The sequence below is a fragment of the Cervus elaphus genome, chromosome 19 (assembly GCF_910594005.1).
Source record: "Cervus elaphus chromosome 19, mCerEla1.1, whole genome shotgun sequence".
NCBI classification, from domain to species: domain Eukaryota; kingdom Metazoa; phylum Chordata; class Mammalia; order Artiodactyla; family Cervidae; genus Cervus; species Cervus elaphus.
In genome coordinates this window covers 48,718,100-48,738,829 of record NC_057833.1, presented here as the reverse complement: position 1 = coordinate 48,738,829, position 20,730 = coordinate 48,718,100, and the positions used below count along the sequence as shown (strand labels likewise).

Below are 20,730 nucleotides of genomic sequence, written 5' to 3'. Positions count from 1 at the left end.
CCTATTGAATTTTGTATTATATGAATATATTACCTATTCAAACATGTTAAATGAATTATTTTTGACTACTTCAATCAAAAGGACAGAACATTAGGAAGGACAGTCTTTCTTACAAGGAGATATGGATAATAACTACTAAAATTTCACAACTAAAATAATTAACAAACAAAAATTCACAAAAGAAAAATCTCAAAAATTACCAACATATGCAAGTTACATATATAAGTAAACATTCTAATTTACACTAATATTACCCCAAGACTGAAAAACCCATCTTGCAAAAGCCTTAGAAATGATAAAGTGAAACAAAGAAAAAAAAAAGAAAAAGAAAACCACCAACTCAATATGACAGTGATTTAAAAGGAATCTCCTCGGGCAATCTGCCAAGAAAATAAAAGACACTGCTCACTGCTTAAGAGGAGCTTATCTTTTATCTGCTCAATATATTAGATTCCTTTACTATTTTTTATTTAAAGAAAGGCTTTACAATAAAAAGTTTGAAGACTTAAAACTCCCTGGCAGTCCAGTGGCTAAGACTCTGCCGCTATATGGGGGTATAGGTTCGATCCCTGGTCAGGGAATTAAGAGCTTGCAGGAAAAGTCTGAAGACTACTACTATTGGACAGGATTTTAAAAATAAGCTTTTGGGACTTCCCTGGTGGTCCAGTGGTTAAGAATCTGTCTTTCAACATACAGAACGTGGGTTGGATCCCTGGTCAGGGAACTAAGATCCCACAGGCTGCAGGGCAACTAAGCCTGTGCGCCACAACTAGAAGGCACATACATCACAATGAAGACCCAGCCCAGCACAGAAAATAGATAAATAACAATTAAAAATTATCTTTTGCTTTGCAGACTCATATATATTCAAGAATTATAGTTCTTACACAAAAAGCTGATTAGAGCTAACTGTTGTTTATTATAAAAGTTTGTATAATGCATACCTGAAAACTCGCCCGTAATTCCCATGTACTTTATACACACCATATAGTCGATCTGCTACTCTCTGGAATAAATATTCAAAAGAAATTGCTATTAGTTATAAACAGTTCACTGTTTATAAGTCATAAACAGTTCACTGTTTATAAGTTATAAACAGATTACTAAAAATACATTTTATCTTCATTAAAAAATACAAATGTATACTTAGTACAACTTGAAAAATATGCAAAAAAAAAAAAAAAGAGCTTAAATCTCCCAAAGTCTCATCATGGGGAAAAAAACTAATGTTGTCATCATATTTATGTAATTTTTTCATATATATATATATATACACATATATATGTTTTAATTAACATTTTAAATTTCCTATACCAAGAGTGCTAATATTTTTATCTAGCAGGTTAATATTATTTTTAATAGACACCAGTTAAAAAAACAGATGCATAAAATTTCACCTAGTGGTATATAAATTATATAGACAGTCCTTGTCAGGTACTCAGTTATCCCTAATTTTTTCTGTATTAAATAAGCATCCTCTTAGAGTACAGCTTTTTCCAAATTTCAGATTGCTTCCTTAAGATAAAAGTCCCCAAAGAGGGATCTACCAGGGAAGAGAATATAAACATTTTCAATTGTATTATTGATAGTTTTATACATAAATGATACACACATGCAATATTCCTGTGCTATTTTATCAAATTAATGCCTTCTAACCATTTAATAACAGTAGAATTACAGTTTAGCTCACTGAGATTAAAACACATACCACCCCACCATTCACACACATCTTGCAAAAGACAAAAAACACTGTGTGTGGTAATCTCCTTTCTTCAAAGTGTTATGGACATGAAATAGAAGACCAGAAGTCAATGTCACATAAAACTCTTTTAAAAAAATTTCTAGTATACAATTTCTCAATGTAAATCCTGAAGATGAACTGCCCCTCTAACTCCTTACTCAGTTCAGTTCAGTCCAGTCGCTCAGTCATGTCCGACTCTTTGCGACCACATGAACCACAGCATGCCAGGCCTCCCTGTCCATCACCAACTTCCAGAGTTTACCCAAACTCATGTCCATTGAGTCAGTGATGCCATCCAACCATCTCGTCGTCTGTCGTCCCCTTCTCCTCCTGCCCTCAATCTTTCCCAGCATCAGGGTCTTTTCAAATGAGTCAGCTCTTAGCATCAGGTGGCCAAATTCCTTACTCAAATATGAGTAATTTGAGGAAACAGGCATTAGCCATACAAATCTTAACTTGCTCAACACTTCAGCTTAAAAGTCAGTAAACTACACTGTAAAACTCGGAGCTGGTACAAGAGGATCATAAAGTGCTTTCCATCTCTCCTTGACCTGCTATGAAAAAACACATACCTGCTAGATGAGGGGGCAGCACACTACTGGTCTACAGCTAGTTTCTGTGAAGTCTTACTAGAACAGTCATACTCACTCACATTAGCACTACCTATGGCGGCTTTCATAGCAGAGTTGAACAGCTTCAACAAGGGCCATACAACCCAAGCAGGTGAAAATAATTACTATCTGGCCTTTAGAAAAAGTTTGCCAACTCCTGTACTAGACTCCACTTCCAGTACAAAATTCACAGTCTTTACTATGCGTGAAATTTTTTAGGGTTGTCCGCAGACCTCTAAACTAGTTACTCTGGGACGTTATTTCCCGATTATTTTTTGAGAGTCCTACAGAGTGTTGACTGGTTGTTTAAATGGGTTCCATTGTTAAATAAATTTTGGAAACAATGAGATTTAAAAGTTTAACAGGTGGTTGTGTTTTTTCTTTTCTGCCTGACTTTTTAGTTCTTTAACACTATATATGAATAAGGGCTACTGAGAGGGCATGATTTGCAGTAGGGACCATCTAATAGGACTAGCATTCTGAAGAGGACAAAATGCCATTCTAAACCACTAACTTTTCTAGATTCTTGTACTTTTAAAAATCAAACCTCCTCCTGAAAGCTGAGCATTTTATCATCTACCTAAGATACTAAGCATGGAAAAGAGGGAAAGAATTTGTTAAATAACCACGTAAGTATAAAAACTACAGCAACTTAAATACAAAATACATATCCAAAATAAACGTGCAAGAAAAAGTTTTTGAATCCCAGGTGTTTAAAAGTTTTGTTTTTTTTCTTTAAATTTTATCACTCCATGCAGCTGATACAAAAAGAGCTTCAATCATAATAATTAGAGCTCTGGAAAATACTCTAGTCCACAGAGCATGACAAAAAGAGGCAAGAGTTCTCATATGCCAGAAAGATGAGCAACTACACAAGGAACCACTCTACTAGAGAATGAGGCAACACAGAGCCACTCAGCAGTTGTTACTGAATCAGCAGTAATGTTTCTGGTATCAACTACTCATGGAAGTAAATTGTGCTAGCCAACTAAAACACGAGATGACTAGTACCCAGATCATCAGGCAGTGAGAAAAAAGATGAAGCAAAGAAAAACTATAGACCAAAAATGAGCATTTCTACAGAAAAGTAAAGATAAAGATGGCCAGGAAATAAATTATGAATTATTAAAACCTATGGCTCAGTGGTAAAGAATTCACCTGCCAATGCAGGAGACGCAGATGGGGGTTCAATCCCTGGGTCAGGAAGGTCCCCCTGGGAAGGAAATGGCAACCCATTCCAGTATTCTTGCCTGGGAAGTTCCATGGACAGAGGAGCCTGGTGGGCTACAGTTCATGGCATCACAAAAGAGTCGGATGCAACACAGGGACTAAACAACAAAAGCAGATTAATTCAATGGTCACTGGTAATTAGGAATCATGGTGCCAGGGAGAAGGGGCTAGATCCAATGATTTAGTCTAGACTGTCACTCAATTTCAATTCTGTTGACAAGTCTTTCTTTTTGAAAACTGATCATCTTAACAACTGACAGGAGAGGACTGACACCTAGCAAATAATATGACAACAGAAGAAACTGACAGACTTATCATATCATCCTCCCCAGCTCTGAATCACTTGCAACTATGCTAAGAATGCCTTCCCTATCCATACTGAAGTAGTAGCAGATTAAATGTTAAAAAGGACATAAAGTTTTATGACAGTCTATTAAATGATCTTATTTTAAAAATCTGGACACATGGTTTTTCTTCTGAATTATCTCCTAAGGAGGCAATGATCATGAGATTTAAGACTCATGACACTACTGCTAAAATCTTTCCCAAAGGAGTTGTAAGACTTTATATTGCCATCACCGAATATTTCATAAACACTACATATTGCTATCTATACAAATGACTACAAGTTAAATGTTAAATAGTAGCTCAATAATTTCAGCTTACATAGTTAGCATATTAGTAAAGTTAAGCAATCCTCCTTCCCTTCTAAATTTGATTTCCCCTAGAGAGGCAGCAAATATGATTATAAGAAAAAAGGGATTTGCTTCCTAATCTATAAACTGGGGACAGTCACAGCACCTACTTTCAAAGGGCCACTGTCAGAATCAGGTAAAAATAACATACTATGGTTGGCTTATATACAACAGTAAAGATAATAAATATTAGATCAGTTCAGTTCAGTTCAGTCCACAGTCATGTCTGACTCTTTGCGACCCCATGGACTGCAGCACGCCAGGCCTGTCTATCACCTACTCCCGGAATTTACTCAAACTCATGTCCATCGAGTCGGTGATGCCATCCAACCATCTTCATCCTCTGTCATCCCCTTCTCCTCCTGCCTTCAATCTTTCCCAGCATCAGGGTCTTTTCCAAAGAATCAGTTCTTCGCATCAGGTGGCCAAAGTATTGGAGTTTCAGCTTCAGCATCAGTCCTTCCAATGAATATTTAGGACTGATTTCCTTTAGGATGAACTGGTTTGATTTCCTTGCAGTCCAAAGGACTCTCCAGAGTCTTCTCCAACACCACAGTTCAAAATATTAGATATTAGTATTTTCTCCTTTTGTTTTAGTTTATGAAACATGGATGATCTCATCCGAATATCACAACTCTATGAATAACACACTCATTCATGTAACAAAAATTTATGCAGTACCTATTGTGTACCAGGGCAGATACTCTCCAAGAAAACAAACTCTGAAAGGTCTCTAGATTTGCCTGAAGAACTTAGTAAACGGCAGACACAAGTGTTAACTCCAGCTCCTCTCAATTTAAGACTACCCACCCTTTCTGGTTGTTCTGTTTTAATATCTTAAATATTAACTCTTTAACCTGTAAGTCATTTATTTTTTACCTTTTCTATTAAGACTTTCATAAGAATTTTTCTCAACAGAAAAGATAGCCAAATAATTGTATTTTCTCTTTAATAAGTCATCATGTCTCCAACAGTGTCTAAAGCCTTCTTCTCTTGACACTGAATGTTACAAAAAGGCTCTCCCTGTGGCAATCTCTATGTTGTTTTCAGGATTCTGTCAGTGTTGGGCTCTAACCTTCCATTTTTAACTTTTATGTTACTGTCAATGACTAAATAGCCTTTTTCCTAATTCTAGAACAATCAAGATTTTAGCTATTCCATATTTCTTACTGGCATTTGTCTTATTTACACAGTCAAAATCTCAGTTTGACTCACAGATCAAGTGCTGTCTTTCTTTGAAGCGCTCAAGCAGTCTTTCAGGTCAATTAAGTTTCTGAAGCCTGTTTTCATAAAGTCTAGGGTAAATATCTAGACCCAGAATTCTCTTACTTGTGTATTACAAGCTCTTTGACGACAAGGTCATTTTCTTTAGACGTTCTTGTCATATATACATTAGTAACCAGTTCCCCTTGGCTGGTTATAGTTAAGTTCAAGAAGCAATTTATCTTACTGCTTTTCAAGATTTTTTTAAACATAAAACTGTCAGCACATACATTTATTTATTCATCCATTCAATGAATACACAGTGGGTACTATTTGAGTCAGACATTATTCTCAGGATTCTGCAGTGAGAAAACAAAGCTCCTGCTCTTGCGAGCTCACATATATACTAGTAGAGGAAATAATTAACAAGTTCAGAATGACAGAAAATGACAGAAACAATAGAAACCTGCACCACATTTTATATAGGATGCTCAGGAAAGATAATTTCTCTCAAGAGGTATCTGAACCAATAACTGAACAACAAAAAGAATAAGCCAAGAGAGGATCCTGGTGGTAGAGCATGGGGGAAGAATGGTACAGGCCCAGGAAACAGCAAATAAAAGACCAGAAACAAGCTTGGCATGGTTAAAAATAGTTAGAACAAGGCTAAAACGAAGTGCCGCAATGTTTAGTCACTAAGTCATGTTCTTTTGCAACCCCATGGACTATAGCCCACCAGGCTCCTCTGTCCATGGGATTTCCCAGGCAAGAATGTTGGATTCTCCAGGGGATCTTCCCAAACCAGGGATCGAACCCAAGTCACCTGCGCCTCTCCTGCATTAGCAGGCAGATTCTTTACCACTGAGCCAGGAGGGAAACCCTCAAAATGAAATGTACAAAGTACTGAAACAGCTGTGTGCGAGACTCAAAATTTTCTGTAACATCACTATTCCATTTTATCATGATCTCTAAAGATTAAGTATTAATCACATTCAAAAATATACTTTCAGCAGAAAGCCAAATATGATCACTGGATATCCTACCCTGACTGTGATAATTTTCTTACTTGCTTTATGAGGGCAATCACCCATACCTTCTTGCAGGCTAGATGATCTGCAGCACAGCTTCACAACAGTGACAGTTATTTCCTCCCTCCTCTAGATCTCATTCAAACTTATTCCCTACACTTTACAGATTTTCTGGGTTTTAACTGTTATACTTTGTTCAATTCACCACTCATCACTGATATTTCTGCAAAATCTGACTCTGGTTGGTTTTTCTGCCTTTTCCCTTTGTTTCTTCTGGATGTGAACAACTGCTTGAGAACCTCTCAATACCGGGAGCTGGTCATGTGACTGCTTTAACAGCGTGCCTCTGCCCACCCAAGACGCCCAGCACTGTCCAGCTTCCTGCGGCATGACACCTTCCACAGTGTGCCCCCTATTCCTTTGGTGGAAGGTCTTTAAGAAGGATACAGCTTTCATTCTCAGCCAGACCTCTATTTTAAGTAAATTCTCCAGGTTTTTTGACACAGAAGACAAAACAGTATGAAGGGTTCTTCCAGTCTTCTGGGGTGTCTCTGACCCCACCTTCACTTTCCATTAAGAACTGTTGCCTTATTTGTTTGGGTAACTTCAAAGCAACTAGAGGCCTAGAAATTTTATCTCATCAATTCACAAGTCCTTTTCAATACCCCATTCTTGACTCTACCCTAATAATTCTCATAGGTACCTTTTTCTTTTCCTACAAAGTATCTTACAATTTATATAAAGAGTCCTATAGGACTCTGGATGGTTACACAGATTGGGCCAATATGAGGATACTTCAAAAAGAGTGTTCCCTTACTTTATATTTTTATACTTTTTATAAAATCTTCAAACATACAGAAAGTAGAGAATAGTAGGATATACCCCATTTCCCAACACTTAACCGTCAACAATTATCATATGGCTAATTAAGTTGCATCTAAAATTGACCCCACTCTGCACCCTTTACCAGCAGACTCTTTCATTAAAACAAATCCCAGATAATATATTTCATTTCAAGATGATTCCAATGAGTGTAAGATATGATCCTAGACCTGGTAACTCAGTGTCTTTCAAAGCCTTTAAGACCAGTTCTAAGGTTTACTCTAGGTTACCCCAAAGGACCAGAGTGGATGATACAACATTTTTCAGATACTACATTAATCCACCCAAAAATATATTTCTCCATGTCTATTACAGACAAACTCTACAGGTAAGTACAATCATCATTGGTTATTTCTAGTTCCTCATGTCATCATAGCAGACCATTACCCTACGTAAGTTTATTTAGGATAATATAAGAGCACAGACACAGAATGACTTAATATTAACTATTTACCAACCTTAAAAAAAATCTTGAAAGAAAAAAAGAATATGTAGATCAAAGTCACACAATTATATTCCAATGCTAAAATGGCAGGCCCTTTCATAAATGTCAAAACAACCATATACTAAGGAAAAAACAATAAAAAACAAGAAACCATAGAAAGACTACAGAGAAAACAATAGGTTAAAATTCTTTAAGTTATTTATGCCAGAAAAAATTTCACAATTAAAAAAAATGCAATTTAGATGAATAATACACCAAATTTGAATATAAAAATCAGTTATTCATCATAAATATCTTCCATTACTTAAAAACGTAATGATTAAATGAGAAGCACTTCCATAAAAACACCTGTCAAAAAGCTTCTGGTGACCACTTACAGCTCTGACTCGAAGGAGATGTGAGATGACAGATTGGAGTTCATCACTATAGTGTTTTAGTTCAATAAATCTCCTGAAACAGGAAACAAAACATCATTTTTTTCATGAAAAGCAGTCAAAAACTGAAAGACAAAACAGCAGTTCCTGAGAATAATGAGACTGACTCTATTTAACCATATGCTAGCCTTAAACATTTACACACTGATACAAACTCAAAAAGTTCTAAAATTACTACTACAATATTGTAAAGTAATTAGCCTCCAACTAATAAAAATAAATGAAAAAAAAGAGCTCTAAAATTAAATAACCACATTTTCTTTAGATATTTTTAAAGCCAAGAAAAGATGTCATACTTTATAATTTATACCGTGGAACTGAGATAGAGATAAAATTTGTTGGTATGAAAAATTACTTGGGAAAAAAAGAAAACAGAAGAAAATGTATGGTGCTAAAAAAATCTTTTGGTACAAACATAAACTCATGATCTCTAACCCTAATCTTCATGCTGCTCAGTAATCTTTGTTTCTATAATCTAATATCTGCCATTCTCCATAACGACCTGAAACTTCAGGTAACACTGCTCTTCCAGCAATGTAACAGCTTACTTAACCGTCCTCAAAAACTTATTTCCTTGACATCATTGTTAATTTTTCCTTTTACTCTCTGGTCACTCCTAAAGTCTCCTTTGCAGGACTGACTTCCTTCACCCATCTCTTATACTGCCAACTTTAATGTTCAAAGGACTCCTAAAATATTTGCCAGAAACACAACTGAGGGCCTCAGTAAAAGAAGGCATGAGTAATCACCATAACTGTACACAGAGGCCCTAGTGGGACTCAGGAATCTGAATTTATAACAAACTCACTCACAGGGTTCAGATGCTGGTAATCCTCAGATTATACTATGGAAAACACCCTTCAAGTACTGGTTTCTTTAGAGTTCAGCCCTAGGTCCTTGCCCATATTACAACCAATCACTCGGTCTACATACTCTATGTGTGTCCATGCGTGCCAAGTCACTTCAGTTGTGACTGACTCTTTGCGACTCTATGGACTGTAGCCCACCAGGCTTCTCTGTCCATGGGATTCTCCGGGTAAGAATACTGGAGTTGGTTGTCATGCCCTCCTCCAGAGGATCTTCCTGACCCAGGGATCAAACCTGGGTCTCCTGCACTGGTAGGCGGGTTCTTTACCACTAGCGTAATGTGGGAAGCCTGTACTCTATGTGACTTATTCACAAAGCTTCACGATTATCATCTACATGCTGCTGAACTCCAAATATCTATCTCCAGCCCAAAGATCTCTCCTAAATGCTGTATCTATAATGCCAACTGGCTAGCAGATATTAGTAGCTGCTTACAAATCCAAAGTTCAACTTATCTTCCCCTATCCCATCAAATCTCTCTCCTCTGTATTCCCTAGCAGTTTAAAGAATGAAACCTAGGTGCCACCTGTATTTCCTTCTCCTCTCTTTCATCCCATACATTCTATTAATCACTTGGTTTACCTCCTAAATATCAGCCAAATACTGCCACAAGGAAGTAGAAGACTCAAGGTCCTCCTCCTCACTACTTTGAACAGTCTCAAGAAAAATATCCAACTAATAAAAATAAATGAAAAAAAAAAAAAGGAAAGAAAAATAAACATGCATGAAGGAGGTATTATTTTGGTATTCCCTCTGAAACTCTTCCTGGTTTTCTAGATTTTAAGAAAGAACAGAAAGAAAGTGTTTCAGTGATATAAACTATTTTAGTAATACTATGAATAATAACTAATCTACTGGGCCAGCTAGACCTAGAACAGAGATTCTATATATTAAAAATCTGTTACAACAATGACCGAAACAGATAATTCTCTAATCTAAAACTTAAGGCAAACAAATTCTATTACTAATTATATACTTTAACAAGAAATTAGGAGCAAATAACTGCCCTGGTTATGTTATTGGCCGTATCACATTTAAAATTCTACAATATGGATATTAAATAAAATTTAGCAAACTAGAAAAGATGGTAGGTCAGAAAAGGGAAGACAAACATACAATTGATATTTTTTATTACATTAAAAAACACCTGACTAACAGTAGCATTAAAATATTAAATTGCCTCATTTACATGCTCCTCTAACGAATGTACATTCACCAATGTTGTAAACTCTGCCGCTTACATTTTCCAAAGCTTTTTTTGGAGGGTGACATAATTTTAGTTCTTAGTCTAGACAACACTTCTTATATACTATGGATGTCTAACCTTTTAGTTCTTAATCTAGACAACACTTCTTATATACTATGGATGTCATAACCTTTATAAAAACCTCAGTGGAATCTTAAATGCATACTGTAAAGCAAATGTCTGTCTGAAAATGCTCCGTACTATGATACAACATTCTGGAAAAGGCAAAACTATGGAAACAGCAAAAAGATCAGTGGTTGTTAGGGTTATGGGAAGGAAGAGATAAAAAGGGAGAGCAAAGAGGATTTTTAGCACAGTGAAAATACTTTGCATAATACTATAATGATACATACATGTCATTGTACATGTGTCAAAATCCATACAATATATAACACCAAGGGTGAACCCTGATGTAAACTATGCGCTTTGACAGGCATCATGATGAGTCAATGCAGGCTGATCAATCTTATCAGTCTGGTATCACGCTGGTAAGGGATAACAGGGGTGGCTGTGTGTATCCAGGAACAGCTGTGCAAGTGTAGGGGCAGAGGGGATATGGGAGCTCTGTATGATGTTTCACTTAGTTTTTCTAGGAACCTAAAACTACTCTAAGAAACAAAGTCTATTAAAAAAGTGAAAACCTCAGTGGTTACCATCACAATTTCCTAATTACCAAAACTTTAAAATATTAATATTTACATCTTATATTCAAAAGTTATATTAAAAAGTAGAGGCATTACTCTAATGTGTTACGGTTTATGAAAATCAGCATAACAGGATATTAGACTATGCAAACTTGGCCTTTGTCTGCTAAGAATGTACACTATGTAGAAGTTAAGGCTTGAAGGCCTGACGAGCGAACTTTTAACAGACCTCATAAACTTGGTCTTTAAACTTTAAACTTTCCATACTTGGAAAAACCCCATCTACCTAAGCACATTTCTAATTGGAAAGTACAGCTGAACTAAGCTTCAGGCAAAGGTCTGTATGATGAAGAGCCTGAATTATCTGCCAAATTCAAAGAATGAGCAAAACCAAACCTTAAATACCTAGATTCCACCCTTTGGAAAGTTATTTCTGAATACACAGCTTCATTAATATAGAAATGCTCTCACAAACTCCAAACTAACATTAATGAAGTAGGTAACTGTCATATAGATATAGTTCCATGAAATTATTATACTAGTATGCATTTATTTATCAAGTTTTCTTGGCATTCAAAGTAGATAGTTTATTATTAAAATAGATAATATATTATCTTGAGTTTTGCACATATCTGACAAGCAAAGTCTAATAAGAAAACCTATTTTATATGAAATTAAAATTACTTTCCTCATTTTTCTGATACCTTCAATAATACTTAATAAATCCTTCCAGGAAAAAGCAGTGGTTTAACTTTCTAAAACTTCAGTTACTTACAACCTTAATCCAAATAAAATCATCAAATTTCAAAATCAGTTTTAGACTTTAAAAGGATTTCACTAATATGAATTGCTATTTAAAATATTTAGCAAATAAAGTGCATACATTCAGAAATGAAAAATTAAATAGACTGATAGGCACCATTCAAAACAACATTGTAACTGTTATTAAAACAAAACCTTACTTGTCTGGGTTTTTCACTCTGAATGTTGCATTAAGCGCTTTTAACCTGGAGTCTGCCTGGAAAAAATAATTTATTCACTTAATACAATTACATTTCAGAGTATAAATCCAAACAGTTTTATTTTCCCTTTAGAATTAAGCTATTCGAGTATACTTTTCTTCATATTATTTGTGTCAAACACATTAAACATATCCCAAAAAACACCTAGTAGGTTTTTTTTAAACACTGCAAAAATAATATTATAAATACATGACATTCAATGATATCAAAATAAAACAACTGTAAATACCAACAGGTGAGCAAGCATACAGCTCTGCATTATAATAACTCAGAATAGGTTGTGTCAAAAAGTAGTTTACTTTTTCTCTAAATCAAGAAGAACAATGATCTGTATATATAAACTAAATAAAATTATTGCTTTGAAGCCTGTGCATTACTGACGGATTCTCAGATGGAATCTAAACCAAATGTACACTGGTTTTTCTCCTTTTCATGATCAGTACTTTAGAAAAGAAAGAAATATGAAAATGCCTGTACTAAATTAAAACAAGCTACATTGACATCAAACTAATTCCTTTTTAGTTGACAGAAAACATTACAACACAACTCTTAAACAACCTTTACTTATTTCTAGATATTCTGACACAACTATTTAACTACCTTTACTTATTTCTGCTGCTGCTTAGTCGCTAAGTGGTGTCCAAAACTTTGCAATCCTGTGAACTACAGCCAGCCAGGCTCCTCTGTCCATGGGATTTCCCAGGCAAGAATACTGGAGTGGGTTGCCATTTCCTCCTCCAGAGGATTCTCCTGACCCAGGGATAGAGCTCACATCTCCTGTGTTGGCAGGCAGATTCTTTACCACCGAGCTACCTGGGAAACCCCTTCACTTCTACCTTATTTCAAAGGAGAGACAGAGGGATCAACACTAAATAATAATTTCATTGTATAAACTTATACTTAATATACCCAAATCTTACCCTCTTTGTCTATGTCCTCATTTAAAATATATAAATAAATGTATTTTTTTCCCCTGACCAAGGCACAAAAAACATAGGATTCACAGAAGGTAGCTCAATCAGTTAACAATTTTATAACATGATTTGGTTTTGAAAATACCAATCATCCTGAACATTTTATATCATTCCAACTTACAAACCCTAATTACAAATACTCCCCAAATAATAAAACAAACAAACCAGAACAACTAAGGCTTCCCAGATTACATAGCTTTAAAAAAAAAAAAAAACTGCAATAAATACACCACTCCACAAATCCAGCATCCTAAAACTTTAGACCAAAAGCAATTCAAAGAGCTATCAAGAATATCTAAAGCTTAAGTTGTCATTGAATTCAGGGGATTCTCTTATTTCTAAAATGGGGTATATTTTAGGAATTTCCCTGGCGGTCCAGGGGTTAGGACTCCACACTTCCAATGTAGGGGGCACAGGTTGGATCCCTGGTTAAGAAATGAGGATCCCACACGCCGTGTGGCATGGCCCAAAAAAAAAAAAAAGTTTTTAATAAATAAAAGGATATTTTACCAATTCTTGACATTTCTTACATCTGAAAGGCAAAGGAGCTAATGTATGTGAAAGTCCTTTCAATTACAGCATATAGAATTTAAGGCATATATTACTCCCTTGTGTTCTTTAAGTGATTTCAAATTACCAATGTGTTAATGATTTTATAGGTACAGGTAAATGAGATTCTTTAAATAAGGATGAAATTATATAAAACCCATCAGTAAAAATAGAAAATTTTCATGTGTATCTTCTTCTGAATCTCATACTGAATACCATCAATTTATTTTTTACTTTTAATATTACCAATTTACCACTATAGAAGGCATATAAAATGTAAACTATCACCATCCTAACCTTGCTTATCAAACACTGTCAGGTCAGTCCACTATAATACCCCACTCAATCTGCTCATCATTTCACAAGATTCCATAAAAAGAGAAACTGCCTAAAATGTCATCAAATCAGAAACTTCTCCCCACAGCTAGATCTCTAAGTGAAAGTCACTCAGTCGTGTCTGACTCTGTGACCCCACGGACTATCCAGTCCATGGAATTCTCCAGGCCAGAATACTGGAGTGGGTAGCCTGTCCCTTCTCCAGGGGATCCTCCCAACCCAGGGATTGAACCCAGGTCTCCCACATTGCAGGAGGATTCTTTACCAGCTGAGCCACAAGGGAAGCCCTACCCAAGTCTGACAGGTTACCGTTCATCCATCTTATCAGATTCACCACTAAATATCTAAAGAAGCCCTCATACCACTGTTTCACACCACCCTACTCTGTCTTCTTCACTACAGCATTGTCTGAAATCCCCTGGGTCATTTGCTTGTTTCCTAGCTGTCCATGAAAATATAAGAGCCACAAGGAAAAACACAATGTGAATGGGGCCCCGAGAGCTGCACAACAGCCGCCATGGCACTACTTCAAACCGCATTTTCATTCCTGTATCCCCAGCACTTCCCAATGCCTGCCACAAGAAAAGCATGCAATAAGTACACTGGATGGATGGAAAAAAAACCCCGGCTATTCTACAGTCCCAACTTACTACCTTCCCATATTCTTTAACCCCCACCTCCCTTTCCCTTTCCAATTCCTATCACATATTATACTTCTCTTGTCCTAGACCTTGTCTTTCCTCTATTTCATTTTCAGATTCTTATCTTCCTCCAAACCTTACCTAGTAAACCATTACCAGCGTGTCCTGTCTCTAACATTCTTCTTCCTTGACCCGTTAGGCTGACTCCACTGCAGGCTTCTCATTAGTCAGGTCTCAGCTCAAATGTTCTCTTCAACCATGTGACCCAGTTTGCCCAGAACAGTACTGGTTTACACTTGCTGTCCTAACCTAATTATTAGCAGAGCCTCTTTTTATTCTCAAAACTGTCTCCATTTGAACAATAAATTATACTGTCATATCTCAAAATAACCCCTGGGGAAAAAATTCCAGCTGTCATATTCTCTCACAATGATAACTGTAACTTTCAAAGTATCTTAAATAGATGTAAATTTAAAGTCTTCAACTACTTCAGTATAAGCTCCATAAGAACATAAGAACATGGAGCTTATGAATGTTTCCAGCTTATTCACAGTTGGATCCACAGCACCTAGAAGAGTACCCAACAGTCTGTAGGTACCTAGCATCTGGAATCTTCAGATTTAGCAGAGATCCTAAAGGCTCAGATTTTGTCTCTGGCAGTTCCTGCTCCAAGCAACAAACAAGGTTCTAGATACTTCCCTAAATTCAGGGAAGTATAAATTCATTTAAGATTTAGGCATATGGATGACACTTACTTTCATGTAACTGGGTTAAAATGGTATTTCTTTAAATTAAAGTAACTAGTTAATATGTTCGTTACTCGAAAGAGAAACTCTCTGATCTCCCTTCAGTGAATTAACAAAAGTATCATATAGACATTCAAGAAAAACAAAGGAATGCCAATATACAACAGTGATGAAATATCTGTGTTAAATGAAGAACAAGAGTGGGAAGGTGGGGGGAGGGGAGAGAGTTCCCTAGTGGTCCAGTGGTTAGAACTCTGTGCTCTCACTGTCAAGGGTGTCCGTTGAACGTTTAACCCCTGGTTGGGGAATCAAGATCCCACAAGTCATGTAGCATGGCCAAAAAAAATAAAGCACGGACTTTTATAAAATTAAATTTTTACAATTATCTTGCTGAGTGTGATACTCTAAAAATATTTAAGAAAATGTAAACTCTTAGGCCCAAACTACAGATTAAACATGTCTAGAAGGGAGAAATTAAAGCTATTATTTCAATTTGATGATGACAAGCCAATAGCCAAGTTCAAGTATTCTTTTTTTAATTGCAGTATTATTGATCTATAACTCTATATTAGCTCCAGTCTGACTCAGAACAATCTCATTTTCACTGAAATATAGTTTCCAACATTCCTTTACCAACCATCTTTATATACATTAATTATATAAGTAGCTAGTGAAAAGATAAGTAATACAGGATGGTAATTAAGAAGGCCTGGACTTGAATTCAGCCTCTATCACTTATAACTATATGACCGTGGGTTAAGTCACTTTCTCAAGTTCCTGACCTAAAAAGCTGGGATAATACTGAACTAACCTCAAAGGTACTGAGGCAACTGCCAGCAAAAAAAAGCATAAACACTGTATCAGAGTACAGTGCTTAAGCACACAGTAAACATTTAATGTTAATGATATTCAGACAAAATGCTGCTTTTGGTTCTAAACTTTTTTTTCTTACCAATTTTGATAATCTTTTAAAATTATCTTCCTAAAAACATTCTTATCTGTCATCTTACAACAATGTTTGTCAAGTTTTGGGCCCATGGGAGTCAGGATGTCTGCAATGAACTCTAGGATTCAGTATTCTGAACAATCCCAACAAATTGAGACTCATGAAGCCAACTGACCACACTTGAAGAAACAGTGAATTTAAAAAAATTTTTTACATCAAAAAACTAGTTGCATGCTAAAAAGAAAAAACACTGAATTATAAGTACTCAGCCAGCAATTCAACCTTTTCTGGAAGCCTCAAAGTAACCACTATCAACAACTAATACTGAATCCACCTGTGATGCAATGAAGCCCGAGAGGCTACAAAGGTGTGTGGGGATTTGGCAGCATGCCACAGACCCCAGTACTGCAGTGTCTGACTCTCATATCACTGTTATACTTTACCAGCAGGCTCAGCTGTCAATTCTCACTATTGTCACAGTATGCCTATCTCCAGCAGTATTCACCTTTAGACCTTTAAAACTTTCTAGTAGGCTGCAGACTAAAAATAGTCAAGTTTGTTTGGATAACTACAATAAAATTAATTGGATACTATCTGAAAGGACCAAAGTATACCTGTAAGCACTGTAGTAAGTTATGTCATATCCATCTGAACATCTCAGAAGTCAGTTCTAAATCCCACCTTTTGACTGTGATCAGGTTAGTTATAACTACCAAATACACAACCTCTAGATAAGAGAAGTGAGTCTTTCTCTCTATATATGTATATGAAGTGAAGTGAAGTGGAGTGAAGTCACTCAGTCATGTCCGACTCTTTGCGACCCCGTGGACGGTAGCCCACCTGGCTCCTCTGTCCATGGGATTCTCCAGGCAAGAATACTGGAGTGGGTTGCCATTTCCTTCTCCAGGGGATCTTCCCAACCCAAGGATCGAACCCAGGTCTCCTGCATTGCAGGCAGACACTTTAACCTCTGAGCCACCAGGGAAGCTACATGCTTGAATGTATGCATGAATGTCCATGCATGTGTTAGTCCAAAAGGTTCCATTTCCTTGCAAGTTTTTCCAAATTCTCCCTATACATTTTACCTCTAGTCCATTTCAATTTCTACTTTTCAAATTATTAATACTGTGTACAGAGTATTACCTTTCAAAGATTTTATAAAAGTGAAACTAGGATTTTACATAAGGCTACCCAAATATAAAACATTGTATCTAAACACTTAGGTAGCATCTTTTGACACACAAAATTCAAAGCACTCTGTAAACAGAAGAGTCTAAATGGATGAGGAAATTCATGAATTTTCTCAAGGCCACCCAGTTACGCCCAAAAACTGCGCTAAGGACAAACAACTGATCCAGTTACTAAAATAATGACTAAAACAATGACTAAAAGTTTTTAAATTTTCTATTATATAAAGAGACATCACCAAAAAAAATATTTCAGTTTGTTCTTTTCTTTAATATTAGCTCCTAAGAAATCATGGACTGGTTCTCATAAAATTCTATCAAAATATAAACAATTTTTTAAAGTCAGAGTTATTTCAAATCATCTTTAAAATTCCATTATTCTTTTTTTGAGCACCATAGTGAGTTACAGCTAAGAAAATACTAATTTTCATGTTATCTGAAGTTTCAGATAACTCATAAGTTGAACCAGTAAGTTAAAATTGGTTTATGAAAAAATTAGACACTTAATTACATTTTCTGTGCAGAAAAAAATGTTTTCTCCTGTTTTTTTGTGTTAAAATTAAAATACCTATATGCAAATGTATAAATCTCTAGTTCTTAAAATTACTGTAAAGACATTCTGTTCTTGCTGCCTAAATCTACTGAACTTCTGTTATTGCAATATCATATGAACTGTTTATCAACTTATATATCAATTTATATTACTTTTTCTTCTTACCTATTCTGTTTACATAAGAGATGAAAACTTTTAAAAACTTGCAATGTTAAATTACTTTTGGAAACAAGAGGGAGGGGAGAGCAGAGCAGAGGGAGGGCAGTCATCTTATGACTGACACGCTCTTTAATTTTGAGGAAACAGTTCCATTCCCAAACACTAACTTCTAATGATCAAGTATGATAAGCAATCAAAATCTAATTAAACCTGTATCACTGATACAAAATGAATCCTATGCCCACTCAAAACTGGCCACCATGTCTCAGTATACAAAATAAGCGTGACTGATGGCTACTCTTTCAGCCTAAGATAGGAAAACCCAAGTTCAACCCTTTAGAAGTGTCTTTTCTATCTAACAGAGTAAGCAATTATGCAGGCACCACTGAGAGTGACAGTGATAAGGACAGAGGAAAGAAAAAAACATAAAAAGCATAATATGACTATACTGTGGGAAAAATCTATAGCTTATACCTAAATTATTGCTTCAAAATGTTCTTTCCCAAGAGAATTAAATTCATACATAAATATGCCCATTATAGTCTCACTATTAACAAAAATTACACCAATCAAAAATAAACTGCATTGCTTCTTTAAAAACTTTACCAGAGATATTAGATGTAAAGCCTATTTCCAACATTCACTCATACAACATTCACTTCCAATAAATAGCAGGTACCCATTAAGGCATGGCACTGTGCTAGAAATTGTTAACAGACATGACAAATTATTTCATACAATTATCCTTACCTTCAGCTGAAATCCAGTTTCATTTACTGTCTCTTTCCAGTTGCCTTCCTAAAAATTAAAGATAACTTTAGATATCACTGTAAAATAGCCCATAAGTAATATCCCAAATAAAATACCCATCGTTCTGTTCTTCTTTCATGGGAGATGGGGGAGAGGGGTTAAAAAAGAATTCTTTTCACTGCAAAATTACACATACAATCCAGATTCCAAAAGATTACCAGAGACAGCCCCAAGATTTTATAGATCTGGGATTCAAAAAACTAAAGACTAACTTTGATACCATTTAAGTGATACCAAAAAGTACAATCTTTAGTATCTTTAAGTATAAAAATGTTAGCCAAAAGAATGATATAATACTTTGGAAATTCAAAACAAAACAAACCATGAAATACATATAACTTAACAAAGGGCAGCTCCAAGAGAATCCTTAAGAAGAAGCATTCCACAATTTAAAATTTTAAAAATCCCAAGTCAAATGAAATTTTTTAAAAGACTAAAGAAAAGAAAAATACCTGTGTTAAAAACAAATAGAAGATTTTGTCTCTACAAAGGATGGGATGTGAAGCAACTCTCAAGAGGAAGTTTTCTAAACCAATTCTTCGTCTTTCCACAAAATCCGGGTCCATGTTGTCAGCAGAGAGTTTATGCCAAACGAATTCTGCCTAGATAAACAAAACAATCATGAAGAATAGTCTCAATGCTAACTACTTCTAAACTACACCACCATTTCACTCCTTACCCTTTTTTCTGGTAGAGGTGGCACAACAATATGTGGATAGTAAACTAAAAGGTAGTTTCTCAACAACTCAAATTCACTATACCGCCTCCACAGTGAGTCTGTTAGGACACTCTGACCATCACTATGTTCAACTGACCTGAAAAAGACAGAATAAGATTTCTAGTGTTTTTTAAAAATACAAATGCATGCATACGACCTCCTTTAAAACTGATAACTCCATTTACTGAATGCTTATGAACCAGGAGGGCTATGAACCAGGCACTGAGAACTTTTCATGTATTATTTAACTCCTACAACAAACCTGGTGAAGCAGGGATTACTGTCCCCATTTCACAGATGAGAAAGCAACTGCACGGTATATGCTCTTCCTTCAATCACAAAGATTTGTGGGTAGAGCACTCAGATCCATCTGATTCCCAAGCCCTCACTCCTAACCACTTTCCTCCATTATAGAAAACCTATTTGAACTTGAGAGAAATAGTCATATTAGGAATATTCTTCTCAACAAAAGCCTCAATATAAAATAATTCAGTTAACATAATGGCTGGCTTTACAACATAGTAAAAGTCTGGCTTCACCAGTGCTTCATTAAAGAAAAAAGTACTTTTAACTGCCACAATGAAAGAACAACTCCTGCCACAATGAGAGAACAACATTCATGCCAAAGACCATGACACCAAAAAAACCCTCAGTTTAACATCATCAAAGAATCAGATGCATCCAAGTGCCAGAAAAGATCCACAAAAGTAAAATGTCAATTAACTCTGAAAGGGTGGCAAGAAGGGACGTAACAAGTCAATTCTAGTCTTATATTTAATATAAAGAGCTGCAGGCAATGCCATGAGTCATCCATATAAAAGTTCAATTTGGGGGAAAGCTGGGTAAAATCATACCAATAATATTTGAAATTATTTTGACTATTTATCATTTCTGCTAACATAATGACTATTAGAAAACATTAGCCTTCTAAACATTATCGGAACCTTCCCATTTCCTAATAGAAAATAACTTACAGATCCTCCAAGAAACATGCATATAACCAAAATGTGCACTTGTGCATGTACAGTATAAAGGCAGAGGCTAAATCAGTCTCAGAATAAAG

At 35.7% G+C, this 20,730-nt stretch overlaps 1 protein-coding gene across 1 annotated transcript in view; it reads right to left on the bottom strand.

Annotated features, from left to right (window-relative positions):
• The window catches only part of SNX4 (sorting nexin 4), a 52,830-nt gene that overhangs the window by 14,344 nt on the left and 17,756 nt on the right, over positions 1 to 20,730 (bottom strand). Inside the window, exons 3-8 of the mRNA XM_043874416.1 lie at positions 19,629 to 19,764; positions 19,402 to 19,551; positions 18,890 to 18,937; positions 11,989 to 12,044; positions 8,213 to 8,285; positions 945 to 1,006 (exon numbers count right to left, since the gene is read on the bottom strand). Coding sequence (XP_043730351.1) covers positions 945 to 1,006; positions 8,213 to 8,285; positions 11,989 to 12,044; positions 18,890 to 18,937; positions 19,402 to 19,551; positions 19,629 to 19,764 — 525 coding nt within the window. The remainder of the gene's footprint in view (positions 1 to 944; positions 1,007 to 8,212; positions 8,286 to 11,988; positions 12,045 to 18,889; positions 18,938 to 19,401; positions 19,552 to 19,628; positions 19,765 to 20,730) is intronic.